This window comes from Choloepus didactylus, chromosome 7, assembly GCF_015220235.1.
Source record: "Choloepus didactylus isolate mChoDid1 chromosome 7, mChoDid1.pri, whole genome shotgun sequence".
Lineage (NCBI taxonomy): Eukaryota > Metazoa > Chordata > Mammalia > Pilosa > Megalonychidae > Choloepus > Choloepus didactylus.
In genome coordinates this window covers 105624311-105648911 of record NC_051313.1, presented here as the reverse complement: position 1 = coordinate 105648911, position 24601 = coordinate 105624311, and the positions used below count along the sequence as shown (strand labels likewise).

General features: G+C 38.3%; 1 protein-coding gene across 5 annotated transcripts in view; it reads left to right on the top strand.

The window, feature by feature from the left end:
* The first annotated feature begins 12585 nt into the window (after window positions 1-12585).
* Window positions 12586-24601, top strand: part of ENPP4 (ectonucleotide pyrophosphatase/phosphodiesterase 4) — a 17311-nt gene continuing 5295 nt past the window's right edge. The window contains exons 1-4 of one of the 5 annotated variants that reach the window (XM_037842759.1): window positions 12586-12817; window positions 14872-15049; window positions 22792-23650; window positions 24344-24514. In XM_037842759.1, the coding sequence (XP_037698687.1) occupies window positions 22816-23650; window positions 24344-24514 (1006 nt within the window). In that variant the 5' untranslated portion in view covers window positions 12586-12817; window positions 14872-15049; window positions 22792-22815. Of the gene's footprint in view, window positions 12818-14871; window positions 15050-19552; window positions 19902-22791; window positions 23651-24343; window positions 24515-24601 lie in introns of those variants that run through there. The other 4 variants (XM_037842756.1, XM_037842755.1, XM_037842757.1 and 1 more) reach the window with 4 other exon arrangements.

Below are 24601 nucleotides of genomic sequence, written 5' to 3'. Positions count from 1 at the left end.
CACTAATGGCAGCAAAGGCCTGGAAATACCAGTTGATGCTGGACTTTCCATTACTTACAAAAGGCTCTCTAACCCTCCTGAAGAACATATATCAACATGGACTGAGGCTGCCAGTCGCAACGAGATTGTCTAGGAGAATAGGAGATGGATTTGAATTTCATCATTCCAGGAATGCAGCATTCCCTGGTAACCTAATAAAATGTCTTCATGGTTAGAATTCAACATATTTTGGTATAGCTTACTAGAAATGCCTGCAGTTCTATGTACAAATCTAACTCTGGTACTTCTTGCCATAATTTAATCTATAATTTTTCTGCTGAGTTAATCTGAAATGGTACTTTTGGTTCATTGAATCTGGGTAGAAAAAAACTGACCACTCCATCACTGCATTAATTTGGTGCTGGAATACTGGCTGAGGTATACACATTTCTTACTGGTTAGACCAGTGGCTTCTTATTAGAATCACCTGGGGAGCTTTCAAAACATAAATATGCCAGCCCACTAGGACAACTGAAACATGGGGGGCGTGTATAAGGGGGACCAGGGCACTGTACTTTTTAAATGCTCTCCTGGTGATTTTAATATTTGTCGTATGACTAGATCTTGAATTTCTAAAAGTTAAAAAGTCCTCAGAGAGATTGAAAGAAAAATACACTTTTACTTGAAGGAATGGTGTTTAGGGTTTAATGGTTCTTAAGGTTTGCTGATATTCTTTTCTTCCCACTCTTAGAGATGCTTAACACATGGTGATGGGTTAGAGAGTTCACATTTACATAGAACAAACTTTAGATTCACAGAAACAGTAAGATCTCGTTAGTGGAAATTATTTTAATCTTATTGAAATTGAATATATATTAAAATACTACAGCATCCCAAATCTGATATGAATATGTCTGGTCAGCACAGCCGGATGACCCTGTAGGTGAATTCTTTTTTTTGGAAAAGATTTCACATTTGATATTTTAAAAATAACATTGAAAGAATAATTTGGTTTAAAAAATCAGAACTTTGTTGTCATTCTTTACAGTTTTTCTGTATATGGGAGGAGGTGGGGAACAGTGCTCTTCTTCAGGATTAACAAGGTGAAAGGTCTTCACTAGTCTGCCTGGGAGAATGGAGGGTCCTTCTGCTCTGAAGACGTCATCATTGCTTCCTGCTCTCTCTTCCCCCTGCCCCCATAGATCATGAGCCAGAGAGTCTCAGGGAAGACAACCTCCCTGAAAAGCTGGGCTTCTGGAAAAGAGAACCTAAGTATTTTACTCCATTATTATTATACATTTAAGGGGTGAAAAACTATACAGCTGTGATTTTGCTTTGTGTCTCTCTGACGTATCTACCCAGGAGAAAAACTTCAAATATTTGTAAAACAAAAACAAAAACCATGCTTTTTAAAAATGCACACACAGAACTTTTATCAGTGGTTATCTCTGGGTGGTGGAATTGTGGGAGAAGTTTACTCTCTTTTTTAATACATTTCTAAACTTTATTTATGTATAAAATTGCAAAATGCATGCTCTTGCCCACATTTCTATGTGCACACAACTATGGGAAGATGTGTAAACACTATGGCCTTTGAGTTGGCATTTCCTGTGTCCTCTCTGTGGGAAGAGGGAAGGGAAAATTATTAAAATGTGTATTTCTTCATTAATATGACTGATAGAAGAGTTCTCATTTTGATAATATCTTGTCCATGGGGCCTTATAAAGATAGCCATAGAGGGAGAGATTTACATCTCAAGAAAAGTTTCCAATGCTTTCCTGTGGTTATTTAAAATTCTTCAGACAATAAGAAGCAGGGTTGAGACCTCTCTTCAGGCACTCTAACAAAATGCCAACTCACTTTCTTTTCCTGGAACAATGTTATTTAGGTCCTGTTTTTAGCTTTCCTGAGATGTCAGGCAGAACTAGGTCATTATGACATGTATCAATTCATAAACTTGTCCCAGTTTGGCTCCAGTCATTAATTTGCCTGGCTTTGACTTTTTACCTTGTTTTAGTCGCCAATCATTAGGTCAAATGCTTGGAAATAGCAAGTAGCCAGGAAAAGTTAGAACAAATCTAAAACACAAACACTGTGAGTTAGCTGAAACTGACATCATAGCCCCTATTTCTACCTCAATGAGGAAACTGAGACATGGAAAGGTTCTGGTATTTGCCTTGAGTTAAGCATCAACTTGACTTTGCTCCAGTGCTGTTTGCTCCATGGTGGTGCCAGATCTGGTAAATGGGTCTGTGCTGGTTTGGATGAATTATGTCCCCAAAACACCACGTTCTTTCATGCACTCTTGTGGGAGTAGATGTATTAGTGTTGATTAGGTTGGAATCCTTTATTGAGTGTTTCCATGGAGATGTGATTCAGTCAACTGTGGGCGAGACTTTTGATTAGATAATTTCCATGAAGGTGTTACCCTATCCATTCACAGTGGATCTGAATTAAATCATTGGAGCCATATAAAAGAGCTGACAAACAGAAGGAACTCAGAGCAGCTGTGAGTGACATTTTGGAGAGTAACTGAGAGAGACACTTTGGAGATGGCTGTTGAAAGCAGACTTTGCTAGCCCAGGGTTTGCTCCAGAGAAGCTAAGAGAGGGCAAAACGCCCCAAGAGCAACATTTTGAAGAACGCACTGGAGCTGAGAGAGGAGCTGAACACAACCTGGGATCAGCAGATGCCAGCCACGTGCCTTCCCAGCTAACAGAGGTTTTCTGGACACCATTGGCCTTCCTTAGGTGGCGGTATACTTGTCTTGATGCCTTAATTTGGACATTTTCATGGCCGTCAGACTGTAGCTTTGTAACCAAATAAACCCCCTTTATAAAAGCCAATCCATTTCTGGTGTTTTGCAAAACGGCAGCATTAACAAACCGGAACACGGTGCATGACATGTCACTTTCTGGTAACATGCCAAGCACATCAGAGCCTCTCAACTTGATGGCCTGCTCTTGCTCTCACAAGTTCTCTGTCCATAAATCCAAGCTCAAGAGCTGGAACCTGATAGCCTATGGTGAACCTTCCTTATACAGGGCTCTGGCATCCACAACTAGCTAGTCTCCTTAGTGCCTCCCTCTCCGATGTTAATGGATCCAACTCATTAGTTATGTCCTAAGATGTGGCAGGTCACACAGAAGGGAAAGAATGTGCAGCAAAGACATATGCTGTGAGGTTCCTTTTCCACTGCAATTGGCAATATAGACAGGAATGGCAGAGAGGCAGAGAACTTACTTTTTATGAGAACTGGGGAAGGAGCTTAGGACACTGGCAACTTCTTGGCTATTTCTGTGCACACACTACAACTATTGCACATCAGCCCCAGAGATATGCCAGTTGTGGTATCTTTCCTTTCCATTCACCTGAAACTGTCATCCATGGACATCACTGCAGGACAAGCAGGACATAGGACACTAGAAATAGTAGAGTTATGAGCTGGGGAGCAACTTCAAAGTGAATCCCATCCTAAACTTGGCCTTAAAATGAAGAATACAGCCCCAAAAATAAGTAAAACAAGAAAATCTGCCCTAAATCCTCCTGGGACACCTTCACAATGATGCAAATCCCCTGAATATCTGCCCTCTTGACCTCAAAGTATAAAGCATCAGCACAATTGCCACAGGGCACTGAGATATTGCTTAAAAACAGAAGCAGTTAAGCGGAAGTGAAGAGAGGAGAAAAGAGTTCAGGACTTGTAACAGGAAACCCAGGTGGAGGTTCCAGGTCTGACACTAACAAACTGGTCTTGAGCATGCCCCTCTCTGGGCCCCAGCTTCCTACCTAAACAGCAAATGGGATGGGCTACATACCTTCTAAGGCACCTTCCAGCTTTAACATTTAATGAATCTATATTCTCTTCCATTATGGAAACAGGAGAAATCACTTATTTTCATTCTTACCCAAGCTACTTCCCCATGTTATTCAGACCAGTAAACTGTCTATGCATTTTACTAAGATGATGTGCCTAACCACTACCATTCAGGAAGTTGTTAGATGATGGTCTCCTGGTTAGGTTGATGGACAACTAGATTACAAATTCCTTGCAGGAACAAACTCTTTACTCTTCCTCTTAGTTGGTTTGGCATAGAATTATTATGCCCTTGATAATTTATTGAATACAAAGGTTTATATTGAGACATCCTCCCTTTCCCACGTAATCCTTCATGGAACAAAGAATGCCATGCGAAAGCTGTGGGATTTTGAAACACATTTTGTAAGAAAGAGAAATCTCTGTGCTGAACTAATTGACCTAGGATTGTCATGCTCCTCATGCCAAACCACTAAGCGAGCAAGTCCAGACACATGAATTTGCACAATGGGAAGATACTTGGGTTACAAGACTGCACCACTGCTTAGAAAGATTCTAAAGTACTCAAGACACATGTGCAGATATGCTTCAGAAAGCCTTTCAAAGGATTATGATACAATCTGACAGCTTCATAATGGCCTCAGGGAAGGAATGGGTGGCTCAGACTTGCTATATAAACCAAGCAGGTAATTAAAGCTTTTCACAGGTAAAATGCAGGACTGAATTCAATAATATCCAAAGTCCTTTTGGCTTTAACTCTCTTTTAGCTATTCATAAATTTAAATACCCTTAAAAATAATAGTGCCACATATTATACCATTCTTAGGGAAGAAATATTTTTAGTTTCATTCTAGGTGCATTGAGAAATCAAAAAGAAATAAAAAAAATTGTATGTGGGGATGTGGAGTGAGGTGACAGAATAACTCATAAAGAGGTAGATAGATAGACGGATGAAGATAGATGGAATGATAGGTGGATAGGTATGTAGACAGATCTCATATCTGGGTTATTTTAATGGTTTTTGCTTCCTTATTTACCAACTGACTTCATCTTTGAATTATTGGTTGAAACAAAAGGGTTAAAATAGACATCGCATAGTTCAAAATGTAGCTGTATTTCTGAATTAATTGATTCAAGTATACAAAGGGTAAGTACTGTTTTAAAATGTGCTTACGTGTAATCTCACCTTATTTCAGAAAGGACTTAAGGTGGCATAACAAAGACAAAAATTAAAAATAAGAGAAGAAAGTAAAACAAAACCAGGCCAAATTCCAAAAAAAGAATGCAGTGAGTCTTTTTCTAGATTTCTTCTCCGTATAAGGACTTCAGCCATATAGGATTAAGGCCCACCCTGATTGAGTTTGGCCTCATCTTAATAGGATTTTCAGAGATCCCATTAACAAATGAGTTCACACCCACGGGACCTGGGGTTAGGATTAGGACTTGAAAATGTCTTGTGTGCGACATGTTCAATCCCCAACAGCAAGCAAATGTGTCTATTAACTAATATATTACTCAAGCCAATTAAAATGTACAATCTTTAAAATACCCTAAAGGAGTTGTACTAATTCTGGAGATTTCAGGCAGGGCTCTATGGAGAATCATGGATAAAGGGAATTCCTTAAATCACACTGCTAGGAAGAATGTTTATAAATTCTATATACATTGTTTATATTTTCATAGCTTAAGAAAGACATGAATATCATTGGAAGAAAAGCTACATAAAATGATCAAATGATTCGAAACACCAAATAATAAAAAAAATAAAATAAAATGGAAAGGAATTAAACCTAAGTTCAGAGAAAAGCTATCTTAGTAAGAGTCTTTAAATTTGAGAATAGATATTACTTCTTTCACTGATTTTAAAATATACAATTTGTTTCTTCACATTTTAACATGTCTGAAATCAGAATGTATCTTACAGGGGATTGGCAACAACTTTTTTTTTCTGAGTGGTATATAAAATAATAGGGCTTCCTAGCATTGTGTCTTAGATTCAATAAAATACTGAAATTGCACACGAAATTGCGACATTTCCTGCATCTTTACTGACTCATAATACTGATCACACAAACGATCCAGGTGCACCCTCTTGCCTGGCCTGGGGAGGCTCTCCTGTCTCGCCATCTCTGCAAGCCTGATCACACTGGAAGCTCCAGTCTGTGCAAACCACTTGCTGAAGGCTGCCTTGCTTACCCAAGCTGCAGGTATCTCTTTTTACAGCTCTTGTTGCCTGTAGCACCTTTTTCCTGTTTCCCTTGTTTAGCGTCTGCGTTGCTTCCTTTTTGACCAATTAATTGTTGTTCCACCTTATCACTTTATAAACATCTTTGGACCCTAAAACTGATGATAAACACCTTGAGCACAGAAAATTTGCCTACATCTCTTATTCTTCTTCAACACCTAATATAGAGCCCCTGCCTGGTAATCTTCAATAAATACTAATGATAATGGCATTTATGTAGGGTGACCATTCACTTTCTCATCCAAACCAGGGCATTTTGGGGAGTTGCAGGGGAACTATGAATATTTATGTGGGACAGCTGGCATAAACCAGGCCTGCCCTGGGCAAATGTGGTCACTCTACATAGAGCTGTCTTTCTCTCCAACCAGACTGTAAACTTTTTGAGGGCAGGAACAGTGCTATACCCATTCTATTTTCTCAACGCAGATAGCACAGTGCTTTTACCTCATTAATTCCTAAATTAACTTTAACTTCTTCCCTGAGCACAAAATTTTCCAGCCTCAATCTCAAAGACTCCCCTAAGAGACGTAAGTATTTTCCAGGAAAATGGAAATATTTTCAAGGGTTAACACACCTTCTTTCTTATCTTGGTGCCTAGGCTGATGCTATTCCCTCAGCCTGACAAAATCTTATCCAAGGCCCACCGAAATATGTCTACATCCTAATTCCAAGACCCTGTGAATATTGCACCTTACATGTTAAAGGAACTTTGCATATTTGATTAACTTAAGGACCTTGTGATGGGGATATTATCCTGTATTATCTGGGTAGGCCTGATATAATCACAAGGGTCCTTATAAGGGAAAGAGGGAGGCAGGAGAGTCAGTATCACAGAGAGAGATTGGAAGATTTCATACTGCTGGCTTTGAAGATGGAGGATGGGGCCATAAGCCAAGGAAAACAGACAGCCTCCAGAAGCTAGAAAAGGTAAGGAAACGGATTCTCCCCTAGAGCCTCCAGAAGGGACGCAACCATTTCAATCCATTTGAGACTCCCGAACTCCAGAACTATAAGATAATAAACTTGTGTTGTTTAAACCACTAAGATTGTAGTAATTTATTACAGCACCAATAGAAAACTAGACTATTTAAGCTGTGTGCCAGTTTGGATGTATTATGTCCCTCAAAACACCATTATCCTTGATGCAATCTTGTATAGGAAGACGTATTAGTGTTGATTAGATCGTTGTTCTTTGATTGAGTGTTTCCATGGAGATGCAACCCACCCAACTGTAGGTGATAACTCTGATTAGATAATTTCCATGGAGGTGTGGCCCCACCCATTCAGTGTGGGCCTTGACTAATTTACTGGAGCACTATATAAGCTCAGACAGAAGGAGCGAGCTTGCTACAGCCAAGAGGGACACTTTGAAGAATGCACAGGAGCTGAGAGAGGAGCTGCAGTTTTCAGAGACATTTTGGAGACGGCCTTTGAAAGCAGACTTTTGCTCTGGTGAAGCTAAGAGAAGACAAATGCCCCAAGAGCAACTGAGAGTGACATTTTGGAGAGAAGCTGAAGTCTAGAGAGGAACGTCCTGGGAGAAAGCCATTTCAAAACCAGAACTCTGGAGCAGACACCAGCCACGTGCCTTCCCAGCTAACAGAGGTTTTCCGGACACCACTGGCCATCCTCCAGTGTAAGTACCTGATTCTTGATACTTTACCTTGGAGACTTTATGGCCTTAAGACTGTAATTGTGTAACCAAATAAACCCCCTTTCATAAAAGCCAATCCATTTCTGGTATTTTGCGAAAAGGCAGCATTAGCAAACTGGAACAACCTGCAAGAACCAATGAAACACCAGCTCACTCTGGATCTGATTCCTGACTTCTGCAGCTGAACTTACCCTCTGCATCATTTAACATCTTCCTCTTTGGGGCCTCTTTAATAGCACTTTCCTTGACAGTGTAGCGTCAACAAATGTTGGTTTTTCTTATCTCCTGTATTAATCAAAACCTTTTCAGATATAAGTGATAGAAATCCAATTCAAACTAATTGTAGCAAAGGGAGAATTATTGGCTCATGTAATTGAAAAGTCCAGGGGTGAAACTTCAAGTAAACCAAAGCCATGTGCTCAATGTCATCAGGTGTCAGGCTCCATCTCTTGGCTTTGCTTTCTTCTTTGCTTCATTCCCAAGAAGACTTTCCCTTTATGGTGACAATGATGACCACCAGCAACTCCAGGCTTATATTCTATTTATTTAGCAGCTGCTGCTGAAAGAATGATGAACTCCTCCTAGCTTGCCAGGGACTTTTCTAGGTTTAGCACTAGACACCCCTCAATTCTAGGCAAATTGGGACAGTCAGTCACCCTAGGAGTCCACCTTGGAGACGAAGGGAGTTATGGTCAGCCCCATGTGAATCTCAGAGACTAAGAGTCCAAGTGGAGTGATTTCCCCATAGGAACCATCAGAAAAAAGGGGTGGGGGGGATGAATGCTAGACAGGCAAAAATAACATGTCCTTTCAATTTTCCTTTATCGATTAGATGCATCCTGTATCTAATCTATGTTTCTAGCCTAGACACATAGGAAAGCCTCAAAAGAACTTATACTGCTTCTTACACAAATTTATTATGTGCTTGGAAAAATTCCCTTATAGTGAATAACATCTTCCACTAAGTAGTTAATGATAGTTAATGCAGTATCATCTTTAACAGGAAGTAATTAAAAGTAGTTTTAATCAATTGTATTTGACTGAGATGATTCAAATGTAATCTTGCTGAAAATGGGGTGGGTGGAGTTTTGGGTAAATGAATTTTCAAAATCACTTAAAGTGCCATGCTGCATAAGCACCCCCCCCCACCACCACCACCTTAGATTTAAGATAATAAACTTTATTGTTTATTTTTCCTTACATTAACATTTAGTATATATTTAAAACTGAAACTTAAAATACCCTCCTAGTGATTTGAAATTCTTTAGTTTCAGTTTTGTTTTTGTCTCAGGCTGACCCGTGGACAAGAACTGTGGTTTTTTTTTTTTTTTTTGGACAGAGTATGACTTTTGCTCTGAAACCTTTTTCCTGTAACTTTTAATTTCTGATCTCTTCCTGCCAGCAATGAGTTTGTTTCTTTTTTTTTTTTTTTTTTAATCACAATCAGGAATTTAAAAGAGAAATAATTTCATAAAGAACCATTTCTTTGATTTTGAAAACAGGATAAAATATTTTAAAAAATATTTTGCACTAAAAAATAGATGCTAAATCTTGAGTCTGGTTGATGGTAGACAAAAGAAACTCCCTCCAACATGCTGCTGCCTAATCTAACCTTGCCCACGAAGGCAAAGACTCTAGCTGTTTGTTGAATTTCTAGTTTTCGTGAATTTAAACAAGTCACTTTTCTCTGGGGCACAATATTCATTTGTAAATGACGAGTTTAGCTTATTACTTAATTCATTTCTCTCTAACACCTCTATAGAGGTTCTCCACATTTCTAAAATGTACAGAAAATTCCTTTTTCAAAAAATAGGCTGAAATAACATTATAAATGAATGCTATTGTTTAATTTACCTAAATAAAACAATAGTTACATCTAAAAATCACATTGGAAATAAAGATTTTATGATAATATTATGCTTATTTTTATTACTGTTAAATTCTTGAATGACCCTATAGTTGACTTTGTGATGGACTTCCCAGGACCCGTTTCACCCCCACAGAAAAAAGAAGTACAGTTTGGGAAACAGACCTCACCTCAAGGTGTGGATGAATTTATTCACTGGTAATTCCATCCGCTTTGCTGATTTAGATTTGGGCATGTGAGACAAGTCTAGCCAAATTGGTTCAAGGAGATTGTTGCTGAAGACTTCTGAGAGAAAAAAAAAAACCTGGAAGCAATTTTTATCTCCTGGTGGAAGTGAAAATTTTATCCTGTGGTTCCTGCTGCTACTGGTAGTTATTGTTACCACTAGAGGAACCAGAAACCAACACTGTTAATAGCCAAGAGGGGAGCTGGAAAGAACCTGGTACATGATGACATTGTTGAGGCTGCTAATTCAATCAGTCTTGAAGCCTGCCCTACTTCTAGACTTCCTGTTCCACAAGATAATAAATAGCCTTATTATTTAAGCACATTTGAAAACAAGTTTTCAGTTGTGGCTAAAATAGTAAATATACAGAGGATAATAGAAGTTCAGTGCCAAAAGGTCCTTATGTGTCACTTTGTCCCTCTGTTCCCAACCAGAAGATCTTACAGAGGGAACCAGACTGCATGGGACTCCCTAACTTGACCCAGGCACATAGGCAGTAGCATTTGATGAAGAGAACCCTTCTCTCCTCATGCCTACCAGCTGCCATCTCTACTATACAACTGACCTATATGACAGCCAATTTTGTGGCCTCTTTAATCATGTACATGGTGACTGAATAAACAGGATATGCATAATCACATGCCCCAAATCATATATTTTAAATTCTTCTAAACTGGACATTGTATCATTTCCCCCAGAACTCAGCCTTCCCCTGATTATTGTTCAAATTGGGGACATTTGCCTATTCATAATGATAATAATTGCTAATATATACCATGTGTCAGATACTAGGCTGAGTACTTTTCTTGTTTTACCTCATTTATCTTGACAATAGCCCTAAGAGTTTGGTGCTGTAACAGAACCCATTTTAAAGACAAGTAAATGGAGGATAAAATAAGTTGACACATTGACCAACGATAGCTCAGCCAATGAGTAGCAGAGTGAGCAATGAAACTCAGGTCTGGCAGATTCTAGGAATTAAACTACATGGCTTCTACCATCCTTTCCAGCTCTGACAGCCCGCAAATCTAGATGTACCAACTTTACCAACACACAAGGCCAGCCCTGGGGCTTTAAACTGGAATGAACTTATTGAGGCATAAACAGTAACAGAATATATCCAGCCCCAAACTGTCTCCACAACTGCTTCCAGATGCTGGGGTTTTGATCACAATTACCTCTTAAAAGCTCAAACCAATAGGGCTAACCTCAGACCTTGATATCTAAGGTCCACTACTGCAGGTTACTAACCCAGGTATTAGGCTGGTGGTAGTATTAGGTAGAATTATTTCCATTGAAATTGTTGTTGCAAATAAAAAAAAAAAATTGGCAATTCAGGCAAAATAGAGAGTAAGGAGACATTTTGCACACATAATTGATAGGAGCTGGTAACTGGATTGAATGTAAGGAAAAATTGAAAAGAAAATGCCAAGATGGTAGATTTCTAGCTTGAAGAAATAAAAGAATAAAACATAGAAAGCCATGCCCCGTGGAGTCCAGGCCAAGACCACTGCTCCACTTAAAGAAGCACAACCTAAACACAAATTCCAGTCTTTACTTGCTTCTCTCAAAAATGTTTGGAGGGGAAGGGATGTGTTCCTGCAACATAGGCCATAGCAGCTCATTAATGTCCTTTTTCTGGTTTCTAGTGTCATGTTTTCCAAACTGTGGTTTGTGATCCATCAGTAGGTTATGGAATCAATTTAGTCAACTGTGGTTTTACTTTTTACACAGTACATATCCTGATCTGATGTGGTTTTATTGTTAACTTGTTCATTGTGTCCCCTGTTAAAATGAACGTTCCAAAAGGGTATTTTCTCTCTTATTCTCTACTGTATCTCCAGCAGGTGCTCAAAAAAGTATACATTAAATGAACGAAAACACTTGTCACATGTACAGTCTCCAGGTGTTAAACATTTAATAATATGTAAATTTGGAACACCTTAAAAAATTCCATGAAACTCAATAATCGTTTAGTGAGTACTTACTCTTTGTCAGGTTATGTGTTAGGCACTGTAGATGCAAAGAAGAAAAAGATACTGACCTCTTATTCCCAAGTATGCTTAGGTAAACCAAGTGTTCATACATAAATCTACTTCTGTTTGGTCATTTCTCTTTCTGCTAGCAAGTTCACATTTACATTCTATTGTTTGACTAATTTTCCCATTAAAGGCATGAGCCCACCCCCATATGTGCATCTGTCAAAATAAGTGCCCATTTCTCAGCTGGTACCCATGACTGATTCCCTACTGCAGGGACTGTGCTTCTTACAGCCTTACTCCTTAAACTGCCTCGTTTCTAACTTGCCTGTAAAGGTGTCCAATTCGTAACTCTCCAGTAAGATACACACTGCTTCCTATGAACCACTTTGTATTTTTCTCAACTCACTTGACCTTGCTGACGCTTGTTTAGACTTGCTCTGTACCCTGGAACAGCCAAAGTCGTTTTCCCGCTGCTACTTAAGCCGCCAGGTGCAGGTTAGCCTGGGAGAACTCGGAGTAGCAGTAGGCCGTAGGCTTAGCAATTGCCCCGGGCCTTCCTTCCCGGACACTTGGCTTTCAGGTACCCAAAAGGGCACCCGGCGACAAGATGATTAGAAAGGGGTGGGGTGGGGGATGGAGAGAGGAACGAAACTCTTCTCCTGCGGCCAATTCTACCTGCCAAGCCACCTGTTTCCCGGTGGTACCTAAATCTAACCAATCAAAAACTGAGTCACATTCAATAAGTCTGAGGCATCCAATCCGAGGTCATGTTTCACACTTCAGCGGCCGCTCGGTCCCAGCCCCCTCTGCGCACGCATTCCAGAGCCGCAGGCCTAACAGCTGCGCGCACCCTTGAGCGCCCTCTGCAGCGAAATCTCCAGGAGGCTAGGCGGGTTAACCGCGGTGCGGGTGTCCGCTACTGCGCAGGCGCCTCAGGAAGGCCTCTGTCTGCCCTCGATCGGTCGTCCTGTTTCCCCCCGCCCCCAGTGCGAGCAAGTGCCGCGTTCCGCGGTCGTCCGGTTCCGCGCGCGGAAGAAGCAGTGGCGGGTGAGTTGGTGCTTCTCGGCTCTGCGTTCGGGAAGGAAATGCCACGCTCTCTTCACTTCATTAGGGGCTTTGGACATAGAGATAGTGAGACATCCTTCTCCACCCTTTCCCTGGGGCGCTGGTGGGGCTGTCCGCGAAGGAACTGTGCGAGGCAGGGAGGTAGCGGGCGGAGGGGAAAGCGGAGAGATGTCAGGTAAGAGGAAAGAGTATTATTAAGCCTGTGGCTTTGGAATTTGGGAAGGCAAGCTCCGGTGTATAGGTGAAGGGAGGGAGTTGGGATAACAGCAGAGGAGGGGGCGAAGGAAAGCAGAGTGAAAATGAGGGAGACTGGGCTCGCGGGGCGGCGAGATGTGGGCGCCAGGGAGAGAAGGCTTTTGATTTTAAAGAAACACCACCGAAGTCATTGAGATGCAGCCGTCTGAATAGTTGATTAGGGTTTATGTTAATTACACATGACTATTGTTTTAAAACCAGTTTCCTAGAAACCAACGAAATCAAGCAATAGAAGAACATTTAAGTGCTTTTTTTATGAGCCGAGCACTGTGTTAATCACTTTACCAGCACCTTTCTTTCCTCGTCCCCTTATAAGTTATAGCATCCCCATTTTACAGATGAGGAAAGTCAGGCTCAGAGTAGTGAGAATACCCAAGACTGGACAGCAACTGAGTAACAGCCAGATTTACACCAGGTCTGTCTAGCTCCAAGACGGCTTTGTTTAACCACCAGGAGATCTGGTACACCTTGGCCTGAAAACTTGGCAAGTACTGTAGGAAATCAACTGTTGATTTTAGTATTATGGTTTCTTTCTTCCTTTTTTCAAGGTCGTTTCAGTCTATTTTAATAAAATTATATATGGCCTTACTGTTAAAGTAGCTGCAGAATATAATTTGGGAGGAATTTTGATGAAAGCACGATCTTGGGAATTTTTTACTGTGTAGAAAGTAAGTTTAGGTGTAATTGCTTTGAAGATATTTGCTAGAAAATGTGAGTGTGCTAGAAAATTGGAGAGTAATTTAGACTTCTAGAAATTTTAAGATCTGGAAAGTTTTTTAGTAGTAGTTATATTTTTTCCTGAGAATGTAAAGAAAATAACAATCTAAAGGTAACCACCTAAATTATCTATATGCCTAAACAACAGCAGTTTTAAAGCTGTATATGTTCTAAAAGTAGTATTTGTGAAGGGCTTAGAATGAAGTTTTTGTATTAAAAAGCAGATGGTATGCTAATAACCTCTTTCACCATATCCTGTAACTTTTATAGTTCCCAAATTTACATGGGCTAGAAATTCCAGTGAGGGGTTGCATGACATGTGTTCCATCCAGGCAAGAAAGTCATCCCAGGTTTCTTTTTGGTGTGATGAAAATGTTCTAAAATTGATTGTGGTGATGGCTACACAGCTCTGTGAAATTGTACATTTTAAATGATGGAATTGTATGGTATGTGAATGATATCTCTATAAAACTGCTATAATAATAATAAAAAAAGAGCAGAGGGAAGTGAAATTGTAATCTTAAATTCATCGGAAATGCCCTGCCACAAAATTTCCCCTGATGTTTTGCAATATAATAATTAGTATTTTCCTTCCTTGAAAATTACTTGAGAACTTTTCACTGGTGGTTTGTTTACTGCTGAAACAAATATTTTGAACATTAGAATGAAGCAGAATGAAGAAGATGTAGATAGGCACTATCAATGAAAGATGTTTTGGCAAAAAAAATTCTGTTACTGGTTTGGAGATTATTTACAACTGCTAGAGCTTAACCACGTTTACGAGACTTATAAACTTCTTAAGGACATGAAATTACTGAAATGTTGTAAAGCTGTTGATTCTTTTCTGAGTTTGACCAATCACAGGACTTCAGCTTTACCAGGTGTAAAAGGAAGGTATTAGACTAAATTATTTCTGATATATCTTGCAGTTTCACAATAATATCACTCTACCTGTCATAGTACAGATTTTTTTTCTAACATAACAGTTTTGTTACTAGAATAGATGAAAGGAAACTAATATTGAGGGTCTGCTCTGTAACACTTTATGCATTCCAATTTTACAGGAGGAAACTGAAGCTGGGAAAAGTTGGATCTGCCCAGGATCCTCTAGCTGAGCCAGGGTCCAAGGATACTTTTACTTGAGAGCCTGTAGTTTTTCTACTCTGTCTGCTTATAAGACTGGGAACAAGGATTGGGGCACCTGGATCCTAGCAGTGTGCCAAGGTATTACTGAACCCCAGGGTAAGCAGCACATGTACCTCGAGCATCCTTTTCATTCAAAAATTTGGGGAAGAAAGAGTTTAATTTGTATGTATTTTGTGGGAGAAGACCCAGGTTTTTGTTGTTTGCGTAAGGGAAGTGGTACAAACCATTTTCCCATTAAAGCACCCAAGTCTTTATTATGAAGTAGAGTACAAAATTCACATATTTTTTTATGTAGAATGAGATATGATGTTTCCTGTTTTGTGGTAGGGTATTTCCTATGCATTTAAGATTACAGTTCTACTTTCCTCTGCTCTTTTTTTTTTTTAATGTAACAGTTTTATTGAGATATAACTCACATACCATACAGGTCAGACATTGAAAATGTACAGTTTTACAGAATGGTGCAGCCATCGCCACAATCAATTTTATAACATTTGCACCACCCCCAAAAGGAACTTCATACCTTCTGGCAGTTACTCTGTCTTTCCCCCCAACCACTCTCAGCCCCAAGCAACTACTATTCTTTCTGTCTCTATATCTTCTGGACATTTCATATAAATGGAATCATACAACAGATGATCTTTTATGACTGCCTTATTCTTCTGAGCATGTTTTCAAGGTTCATCCATATTATAACATGTATCAATATATTGCCAAATGGTATTTCATTGTATGTATATACCACATTTTATTGATCCATTATCAGTTGAGGGATATTTGAGTCATTTCTACTTCTAGGCTATTTTAAATAATGCTGCTATGAACAGTTGTGTATGTATTTTTGGATGGACATATATTTTCATTTCTCTTGAGTATCCATCTGGTAGAATTGCTGGGTCATATGGTAACTCTCTTTTTAACCTTTTGAAGAACTACCAGACTTTTTTCCAAAGTGGCTGCACCATTTTATATTCCTGCCAGCAAAGTGTGCAAGTTCCAGTTTTTCTACATCTTCACCAACACTTACAATATCTGTCTTTTTGATTATTGCCATCCTGGTAGGTGTGAAGTGGCCCTTCATTGTGGTTTTGACTTGTGTTTCCATCGTGGCTAGTGATGTTGAGCATCTTAATCATATGCTTATTTGCCATTTGTATATCTTCTTTGGATAAATGTCTTTTCAGAGCCTTTGTCCATGTTTGAATTGTCTTTTTATTATTGAGTTGTAAGAATTCTTTATATATTCTAGATACAACTTCCTTACCAGGTATATGATTTGCAAATATTTTCTTCCATTCTGTGGTTTGTCTTTTCACTTTCTTGATGCTATCCTTGGAAGCACAAAAGTTTCTAATATTGATGAAGTCCAATTTATCTATTCTTCTTTGGTTACTTGTGCTTTTGGTGTCATATCTGAGAAGGCTTTGCCTAACCTAGGGTCACAAAGATTTACTAAGAGTTTTATAGTTTTGGCTCTTACACTTAGGTCTGTGATCCCTTTTGAGTTAATTGTTGTTTGTGGAACGAGGAAGGGGTCCACCTTCAATCTTTTGCATGTATATATCCAGTTTAACTAGCACCTTTTTTTGTTCAAATGACTATTTTGTCTTCATTGAATTATCTTGGCACCCCTCTGCTCTTAGAAGGAATTTTATTTGAAGTTTTAGACATACGAAGATATACCATGTGTGCACATTCTTGAATGTCTTAGTTTTAAAAATGATACTTTATGGTATATGGATCTGAAGCACAGAATTATAAAGAAGTTTTGGTATTTTAGAACAACATTGACTCAAAAGTGAAGCCTGTCTTTGTTTTTCCAAGATGATAGCCTGATTTGATATTTTGATCATTTATGCTTCTGTTTGAATATTATACATTTGTAAAGTATAAAACCGTTTGTTCCCTAGTAACTGGCAAGTACAGGTATTTTTGTGTGATGGATTTAGATATATTAGTTATTTGTTGAATGATTTCTTAAAAATGACTTAAAAGATTGGTGAAGACTTCATATATTGGAAGTACTTTAGGATGATCTGATAACACAAACAATTACTGAAAAACTGTTTTAGGTCTCCCAGATAAATGGTGATTTCCTTTTACATGCCTTTATAATACATTTCAGACATGGTATGAAGTATGGTAAATGGAAATTAAGGTTCATGTTTATTTCTGTACCTATTTTATAGTAATCTGCATGCAGGATGGCTTGGAAAATGGAGGGCTATGAAAGTGTGATTGAAGTTTTTGAACTTTAGTATAGTCAGGGGGACCACTGAACATTTTTGATTAAGGAATATCATGAACAGACTATGCCCAGGAAGATTAAGTTGGCAGATGTTGAGTGAAAAGTGGGGAGGGGATGGAGAGACCAGTTTGGGACTGCAGGTATTGAGGGTTTTAAGAAGTATGTCAGCAGTGGAAATAATAGAAAAGAGTGGGTAGCCTTTAAAACAATTGTTAAAAATATAGGTTCCTGGTGTCTACTCTTGACTTACTGGATCAGAATCTCCTAGGTGTGGAGACTGAACAACTGTAGTTTTAACAAACTCTCCTCAGTGATTCTTATGTCTCCCGTACTGTACTAACTAGTGAAGGTAGACTTGTCTAGACTGTTGACTCCTCGTGTACCCAGGATATCTCTTTGTGACAGGGAGAATGGTAAAGCTGTTTTAAAGGATTAGGGAAATAAGGGGCAGATTTGGAGACCCAGAGAATACATTCAGTTTGACATTTATCAGGTTTGACTTGCCAGCAGAACTTGGTTGGGAATGTGGAATGGTTTCTGGGGGAAAGAGCCAGAGCAATAAAGAATGTTTCCATTTTATAGGCACGCAAGTATCTTTTCCCCTTGAGAAGATATTGTGCCATCTACTTGCTGTTTTTATTTAAAATTTTCCAAAGTTTACTAAGACTGTGCCCACCAAGCAACAACTTCCTTTCTCCCTCCTTGCATCTCTTGTCTATTTTCTGTCTCTATGGATTTGCTATTTCTAGATATTTCATACAAGTGAAATCACACAGTATTTGTCCTTATGTGCTTTGCTTATTTCCACTAATCAAAATGTTTTCAGGGTTCATCCATGTTGCAGCATGTCTCAGAACTTCATTCCTTCTTATAGCTGAATAATATTCCATTGTTTGTATGTAGCACATTTTGTTTATTCATCCATCTGTTGGACACTTGGGTTTCCATCTTATGGTTCTTGCGAACAATGCTACTATGAACATGGGTGTACAAATACCTGTTTGAGTCTATGTTTTCAGTTTCTTTGCATATATAGCTAGGAGTGGAATTGCTGGATCATGTGGTAATTCTATAGTTAGCTTTTTGAGAAACCACCATACTGCTTTCCACAGTAGGCTGTACTGTTTTACGTTTACACAGACTTTACACAAGGTTTCCAGTTTCTTTGCATCCTCTCCAATGCTTGATATTTTCCATTTTTTAAAATAATAGCCATCCTTGTGGGGGTGAAGTGGTAGCTGATTGTGGTTTTGACTCATATTTCGCTAATGGCTAATGATGTTGAGTACCTTTCCATGTGCTTATTGGCCATTTCTGTATCCTCTTTGCAGGCATGTCTGTTCAAGTCCTTTGCCCTTTTTTTTTAATTGGATTGTTTATCTTTTTGTTGTTAATTTGAAGAGTTCCTTATATATTTTGTATGTTGGACCCTTATCAGATATATGACTTGAAATTCTCTTCTCCCATTCTGTAGCTTATCTTTTCACTTTCTTGATGATGTCCTTTGATGCACAAGGTTTTTTTTTTTATTTTGATGAAGTCAAATCTAACTATTGTTTCTTTTGCTTATGCTTTTGATGTAATAGCTAAAACTCCATTGCCAAATTCGAGGTTATACAGATTTGTCCCTATGTTATCTTCCAAGTGTTTTATGGTTTTAGCTTTTATATTTATGTTATTGATCCATTTAGAATTAATTTTTGTATGTGGTGTGAAGTAGGAGTCCAGCTTCATTGTTTTGGACATGGATTTCTAGTTTTCCCAGTGTCATTTGTTGAAGGAAAATGCCATTTTTTCCTTATTGCATGTGCTTGGCACTCTAGTGAAAAATCAGTTGACCATTGATGTGTGGGTCTGTTCCTGGATTTTCAGTTCTGTTCTGTTGGTCTGTATGTCTGTCCTTATGCCACTGCCACACTGTTTTGATTACTATAACTTTGTAGTAAGGTTTGAAATCAGGGAATATGAGTTCTCCAACTTTATTCTATTTTTTTTTTTTTTTCAAAATTATTTTGGATTTTTGGGGCCCCTTGCATTGTCATATGAAGTTGAGGATTGGTTTTTCCATTTCTTCCAAAAAGGCTGCTGGAATTTTGAGAGAGATTTCTTTGAATCTGTAGGTCCCTTTGGGTAGTATTGACATCGTAACAATATTAAGTCTTTTAATCCATGAACATGTGGTATCTTTTCATTTAGTTAGGGCTCCTTTAATTTCTTTCAGCAGTGTTTTGTAGTTTTCAGGGTACAAATGCTGAATTTGTTTATTAGCTCCAGTAGCTTTCTTCTGGATTCCTTTGGATTTTCTCTCTATAGTGTCATATCTTCTGTGACTAGAGATAAGTTTTACTTCATCCTTTCCAATTTGTATACCTTTTATTTCTTTTTCTTGCCTAAACTTCTAGTACAATGTTGAATAGCAGTGGTGAAAGCAAGCATCTTTTGCTATTTCTGTTATTGGAAAAAAAGTATTTGGACATGGGGAAGTAGCTATACCCAGAGAAAAACCAGAGAATATGCTCAAGCCAGACTTTCATGGAAAATAGCATGCTCTCCACACAAGTTCTAAGATTGTTGGAACCAAGGGCAGTGACCTGCATAATATTGTTATTTGACTGAACATAGTTATGACTATCTATAGGAGAAGATGAGTTGTTCATAAACACTTTGTCATGAGGCACAAAATACTACTTAAATGAAAAGGTAAGTATCACTGATTCTTGATGGCTTAAATTGCTGAGATGGGACTGGGGCTGTATCTGTGGAATGTAAATCTCTTCTTTTCATTAGTTATTAGGGTTACTCTTTCCTTGGAGAGGTGGTTTGATTTTGTTACACTGTACTATATTTGGTTTCTTGGATGGCACTAGCAAGAGATGATTCATGCACTGCACTCAGCTGGCAGCCCATCTCATGTTGAAATGGTAGAGGTTTCCAAACGCAAAGATCCCTCACAAATAAGATCCTGTGACTTTGGTCTTCACAATTTTAAGTCAGTGGTTCTCAGGGGGCCACAGCCTCAAACAGTATTTGAATGACTATAGGTGCATGGATTATGTAGCTGATATGTTTGAGAGAGAGAGCAAATAGAGTCAAGAGGCTGGAGGTTACTACTCTGCAAGCTTCAGCTAGATATGACAAATGACCACAGTATGATAAGCCCAAGTCAACAGTAGTCCCCCAAACCCTAAAGAATACCCAGATACCATCTGAGGCTCTACAAAAGTTGTACTCACTGAGTTTATTCTTCAGAAACTTAAATTCTCCAGACAGCTCCTATGCCAGCTAAGTCTCAAAACCCAGAGGCAATGACCTCTTCAAGAATATCAACCAGATGTGTCCCATTTTCCCATAATGTCACACCCCTTTTCAACATGGGTGGTCACTGCATAGACATCCCTGAAGATCAGAAAAGTGATTAGAGGAAGGGGCAGCAACAGACAAGATGGAATTTAATAAAGGATTATCTTGTCTCTTTTAATCCTCACAGCAATCCTGCCAACACATTTGCTTCACTGCTGCTCATGCCTGGGACTTTGAGGTCCCTGGAGGGACTCTTTGGCCATACCCAGGGTCTTATTACTCTGAATTAATTAATTCACTCACCTCACTCCTGTCCACAGCCCCACACCCTTGCAGCTACCACAGAATACTCTTAAAACATCATTTATTGGACTTCTCATCAAAACCTAAGTCCAAAAGCTTCTCTACTAGTCACTTCTATATCAGCTTCAGCTAAGATACCACAGCTCAAATTTCAGCCACTCTTTTATCAGTGTCTTCAACTTCCTTAGTCATCCTTCAGTTTCTGGCAGAATCTCAAGCCCAGGTAAGATCAGCTGATTGTTTTGCTCATGCTTGTGCCAGAACCACTGAATTATGAGAGAAAAATCAATCAACAAAGTCGCCATAAAAATTTAAGGCACCTGTTGTCAACATTGCCCACCAGTTTTACTGTTTCCTTATGCTTTCTCCCATTCTCCACATTGGCCATATCAGACATTCTCCATGTTCTACAAAACTTCACCTTCACTACCCTATCCCCTCTCAATAATTGATCCTAGCTCTCACAACACAGAGAAAGCAATTCCCTTCACCTCCCGCCCTCAAACCTGCTAGCTTACCTTTCCTTTGCTCCTTCTCTCTATAATGGAAGACATGTTCTGCCCATTTAAAGTGTATCATTCCACCTAAAGCACAAATCCCAGTTTTTTTAGAGACTAAAGAAGGTGGAAACTGAAGATAAAGAGATTTATTAGGGGCAAGCTGTTTGTAATCAATGGATAGTAAAAAAGAAGGAAAAATCAGGGACATCTCTAAGCCTGGAGGATTAGGGAGAAGAATGTTTATGTCATTAACAGTAAAAGGGATGTTTAAGAGGGATATGGTGATAAATTATTTTCAACAGCTTTTGGATTTATTCAGAAGACACTGCAGTATTCAAGTCCCTGCAGACCATGTCTTTTTGTTAGTCAATCTGAAGTGAATATTGGGGTAGATAGGATTGAGGTGGGACCTTTTTCTCAAATAGCATTAGTGCCTACTCCTTTTTGTGCCAGTATTTTTCAACAGGAACTGATGATGGGAAAATGTTGTGTGTATTTTTTTTCTGTGTAGTGAAGGGAACTCTAGCACCATTCATTAAATTACAAAAATAATCACCCTCTCTGGAACTCTTGGCATTATTTCTATTTTGTACAAAAAGGGTCATTTTTTGTTTCATCAAAAGTTAAATTGGAGTCTAGTTTGCAGATTATAGCCCCTTATTCTAGACACCAAAAGTTTTGCTGCAGCAAAGAAGCCAGATCACTTGCAAAAAAATGGAAGTATCTTCAGTCTTCTAGGGTTGGCAAATGATTTTTATAGCCATAAAAAGAAAGTTAGCTTGTCTCTTATTAATTGGACAGGAGTTTGTCCATCTTATAGGGGCAGGTTTAGAACAGGTGGGCTTTATTTTGTATTGTCAGACATAATGAACTAGGGGCTTGATTGGCTATCTGGGTCTGTCACCTTGGTGGTGATTTCAAATTTCAAAGGATGTTAAGAGGAAGCTCAGGAGAGATTTCAAAGAGGAAATAGGGCATGGATTTTTTTTTTTTTTTTTTTTTTTTTTTTTTGGTTCTGAGTGGTCTCTAGGGCTTTCTCTACATAATTTTAACAGTTTCTTCATCTCTTCTTATCAAGCATTCAGAATAATTTCTGTTGTTGCAGACTAGCAAAATAGACAAACAGGAATATTTATAAGGAAAATAAGAATGGCCAGTTTCCTCCTCAGAGTGTAGTGATGGGGTGGCAAATATATATTTATAAATACATATTTATATATATATACTTTTAAAAATAAAGTTGTATAATTTTGTATATATTTTATAAAGAGATAATTGGTCAAGTAAAGGTAATTTGCATTTTTCCAATTTTAGCTTTATTTGGTTATCTTTTCATAAATGACATTGTTTAATTTTTAAGTTGATATAGGTAAAGTGGGCATATAAAAGGTTTATAAATGTTGATTTTTCTTCTGATGGCTAAAATTCTGAAACTTAATCTAAATCCAATAGCATTACTACTAATGAATTATAATTTTATATTTTAGGAACCTTGATTGCTCTCCTTCAACATGTTCATGATGAAGTTATTAGTACTACTTTTATTTTCTGTATTTATAACTGGTTGTAGAGGTAACTCTTCCTATAGTTTGACACCTAAGTTACTGTTGGTGTCCTTTGATGGCTTCAGAGCTGACTATCTGCAGAAGTATGAATTTCCTCATCTCCAGAATTTTATTAAAGAAGGTGTGTTGGTAGAAAATGTTAAAAATGTTTTCATCACAAAAACATTTCCAAACCATTACAGTATTGTGACAGGCTTGTACGAAGAAAGCCACGGCATTGTGGCTAATTCCATGTATGATGCCGTCACAAAGAAACATTTTTCTGACTCTAATGACAAGGATCCTTTTTGGTGGAATGAGGCAGTGCCTATTTGGGTGACCAATCAGCTTCAGGAAAACAGAACAAGTGCTGCTGCTATGTGGCCTGGTACTGATGTACCCATTCACAACACCACACCTTCCTATTTTATGAATTATAACTCCTCAGTGTCATTTGCAGAGAGACTAAATAATATTACTCTGTGGCTGAGCAATTCAAACCCACCAGTCACCTTTGCAACACTCTATTGGGAAGAACCAGATGCAAGTGGCCACAAATACGGACCAGAAGATAAAGAAAACATGCGTACAGTGTTGAAAGAAATAGATAAACATATTGGTGACCTAGTCCATAAACTCAAGATGTTAGGATTGTGGGAAAATCTTAATGTGATCATTACAAGTGATCATGGGATGACCCAGTGTTCTAAGGACAGATTGATAAACTTGGACCGCTGCATTGATCATTCAGACTACACTCTTATAGATTTGACCCCAGTTGCTGCAATACTTCCCAAAAGAAGTAAGTAACCTTTTAGCCTAAGGATGCTGCTGTTTGAATGGGCAATTGATTAAGGATGGGGAATTGTGTAAAAGAATGAAGCTCTGGCTTTTTATAGTACAGGACTGTACTCCATTATACTTTCTCAGAGTGGGATTATTTCTCCTCATTTATGAGTTTTAATATACTATTTCATTTACTCATAGTGAAATTATTTCTTCCTAATTTATGAGTTTTAAGCCATTGGATTAAGGTTTAGGTTCAAAGTGATTATTTCTTTGCTTTTTGATGTATTTCTTAGTTATTCATATTAATGGAAAAAGGAAATATTTGTCCTTAAAAAGCTTCTTGGATTATTTTGTGAGATATGCTTTTCTTTTACTGACACTATTGGTTTATATTTGCTTATAAAGCTAGACATGAAAATTGTGCCCTTTCTATAAAAATCCACCAGGGTTAATACAGAGAATGAAAAAAAAAGATGTGTGTGTGTGTATATGTGTGTATAAATATAAAAAGGCATCTGTGTATATCTAATCAGTTCCTAACACTGTCATATAATTATTAATGCTATGTTTCTTAAGATTAAAAGTGACTTAATAGATGAGAAATTGTTCAGAACTTATTTTTCGTTATTCTAATTTTTCTAAAGCCTTTTTTTCCCTTATCAGTCAACCATGATTTTTTTCCTTTGCTATCTCCTTATTCTTCCAGATAGAACAGAAGTTTATAACAAACTGAAAATCTGTAGCCCTCAGATGACTGTTTATCTCAAAGAAGATATTCCTGCCAGATTTTATTACCAACATAATGATCGAATTCAGCCTATTATTTTGGTTGCTGAGGAAGGCTGGACAATTGTGCTAAATAAATCACTATCAAAATGTAAGTATTTGTTTAGGATATATCACACATTGTGACACTGTTCTGTTAACAGGGTACTTTGATTTAGAGAAACTTGTACAGTATAAT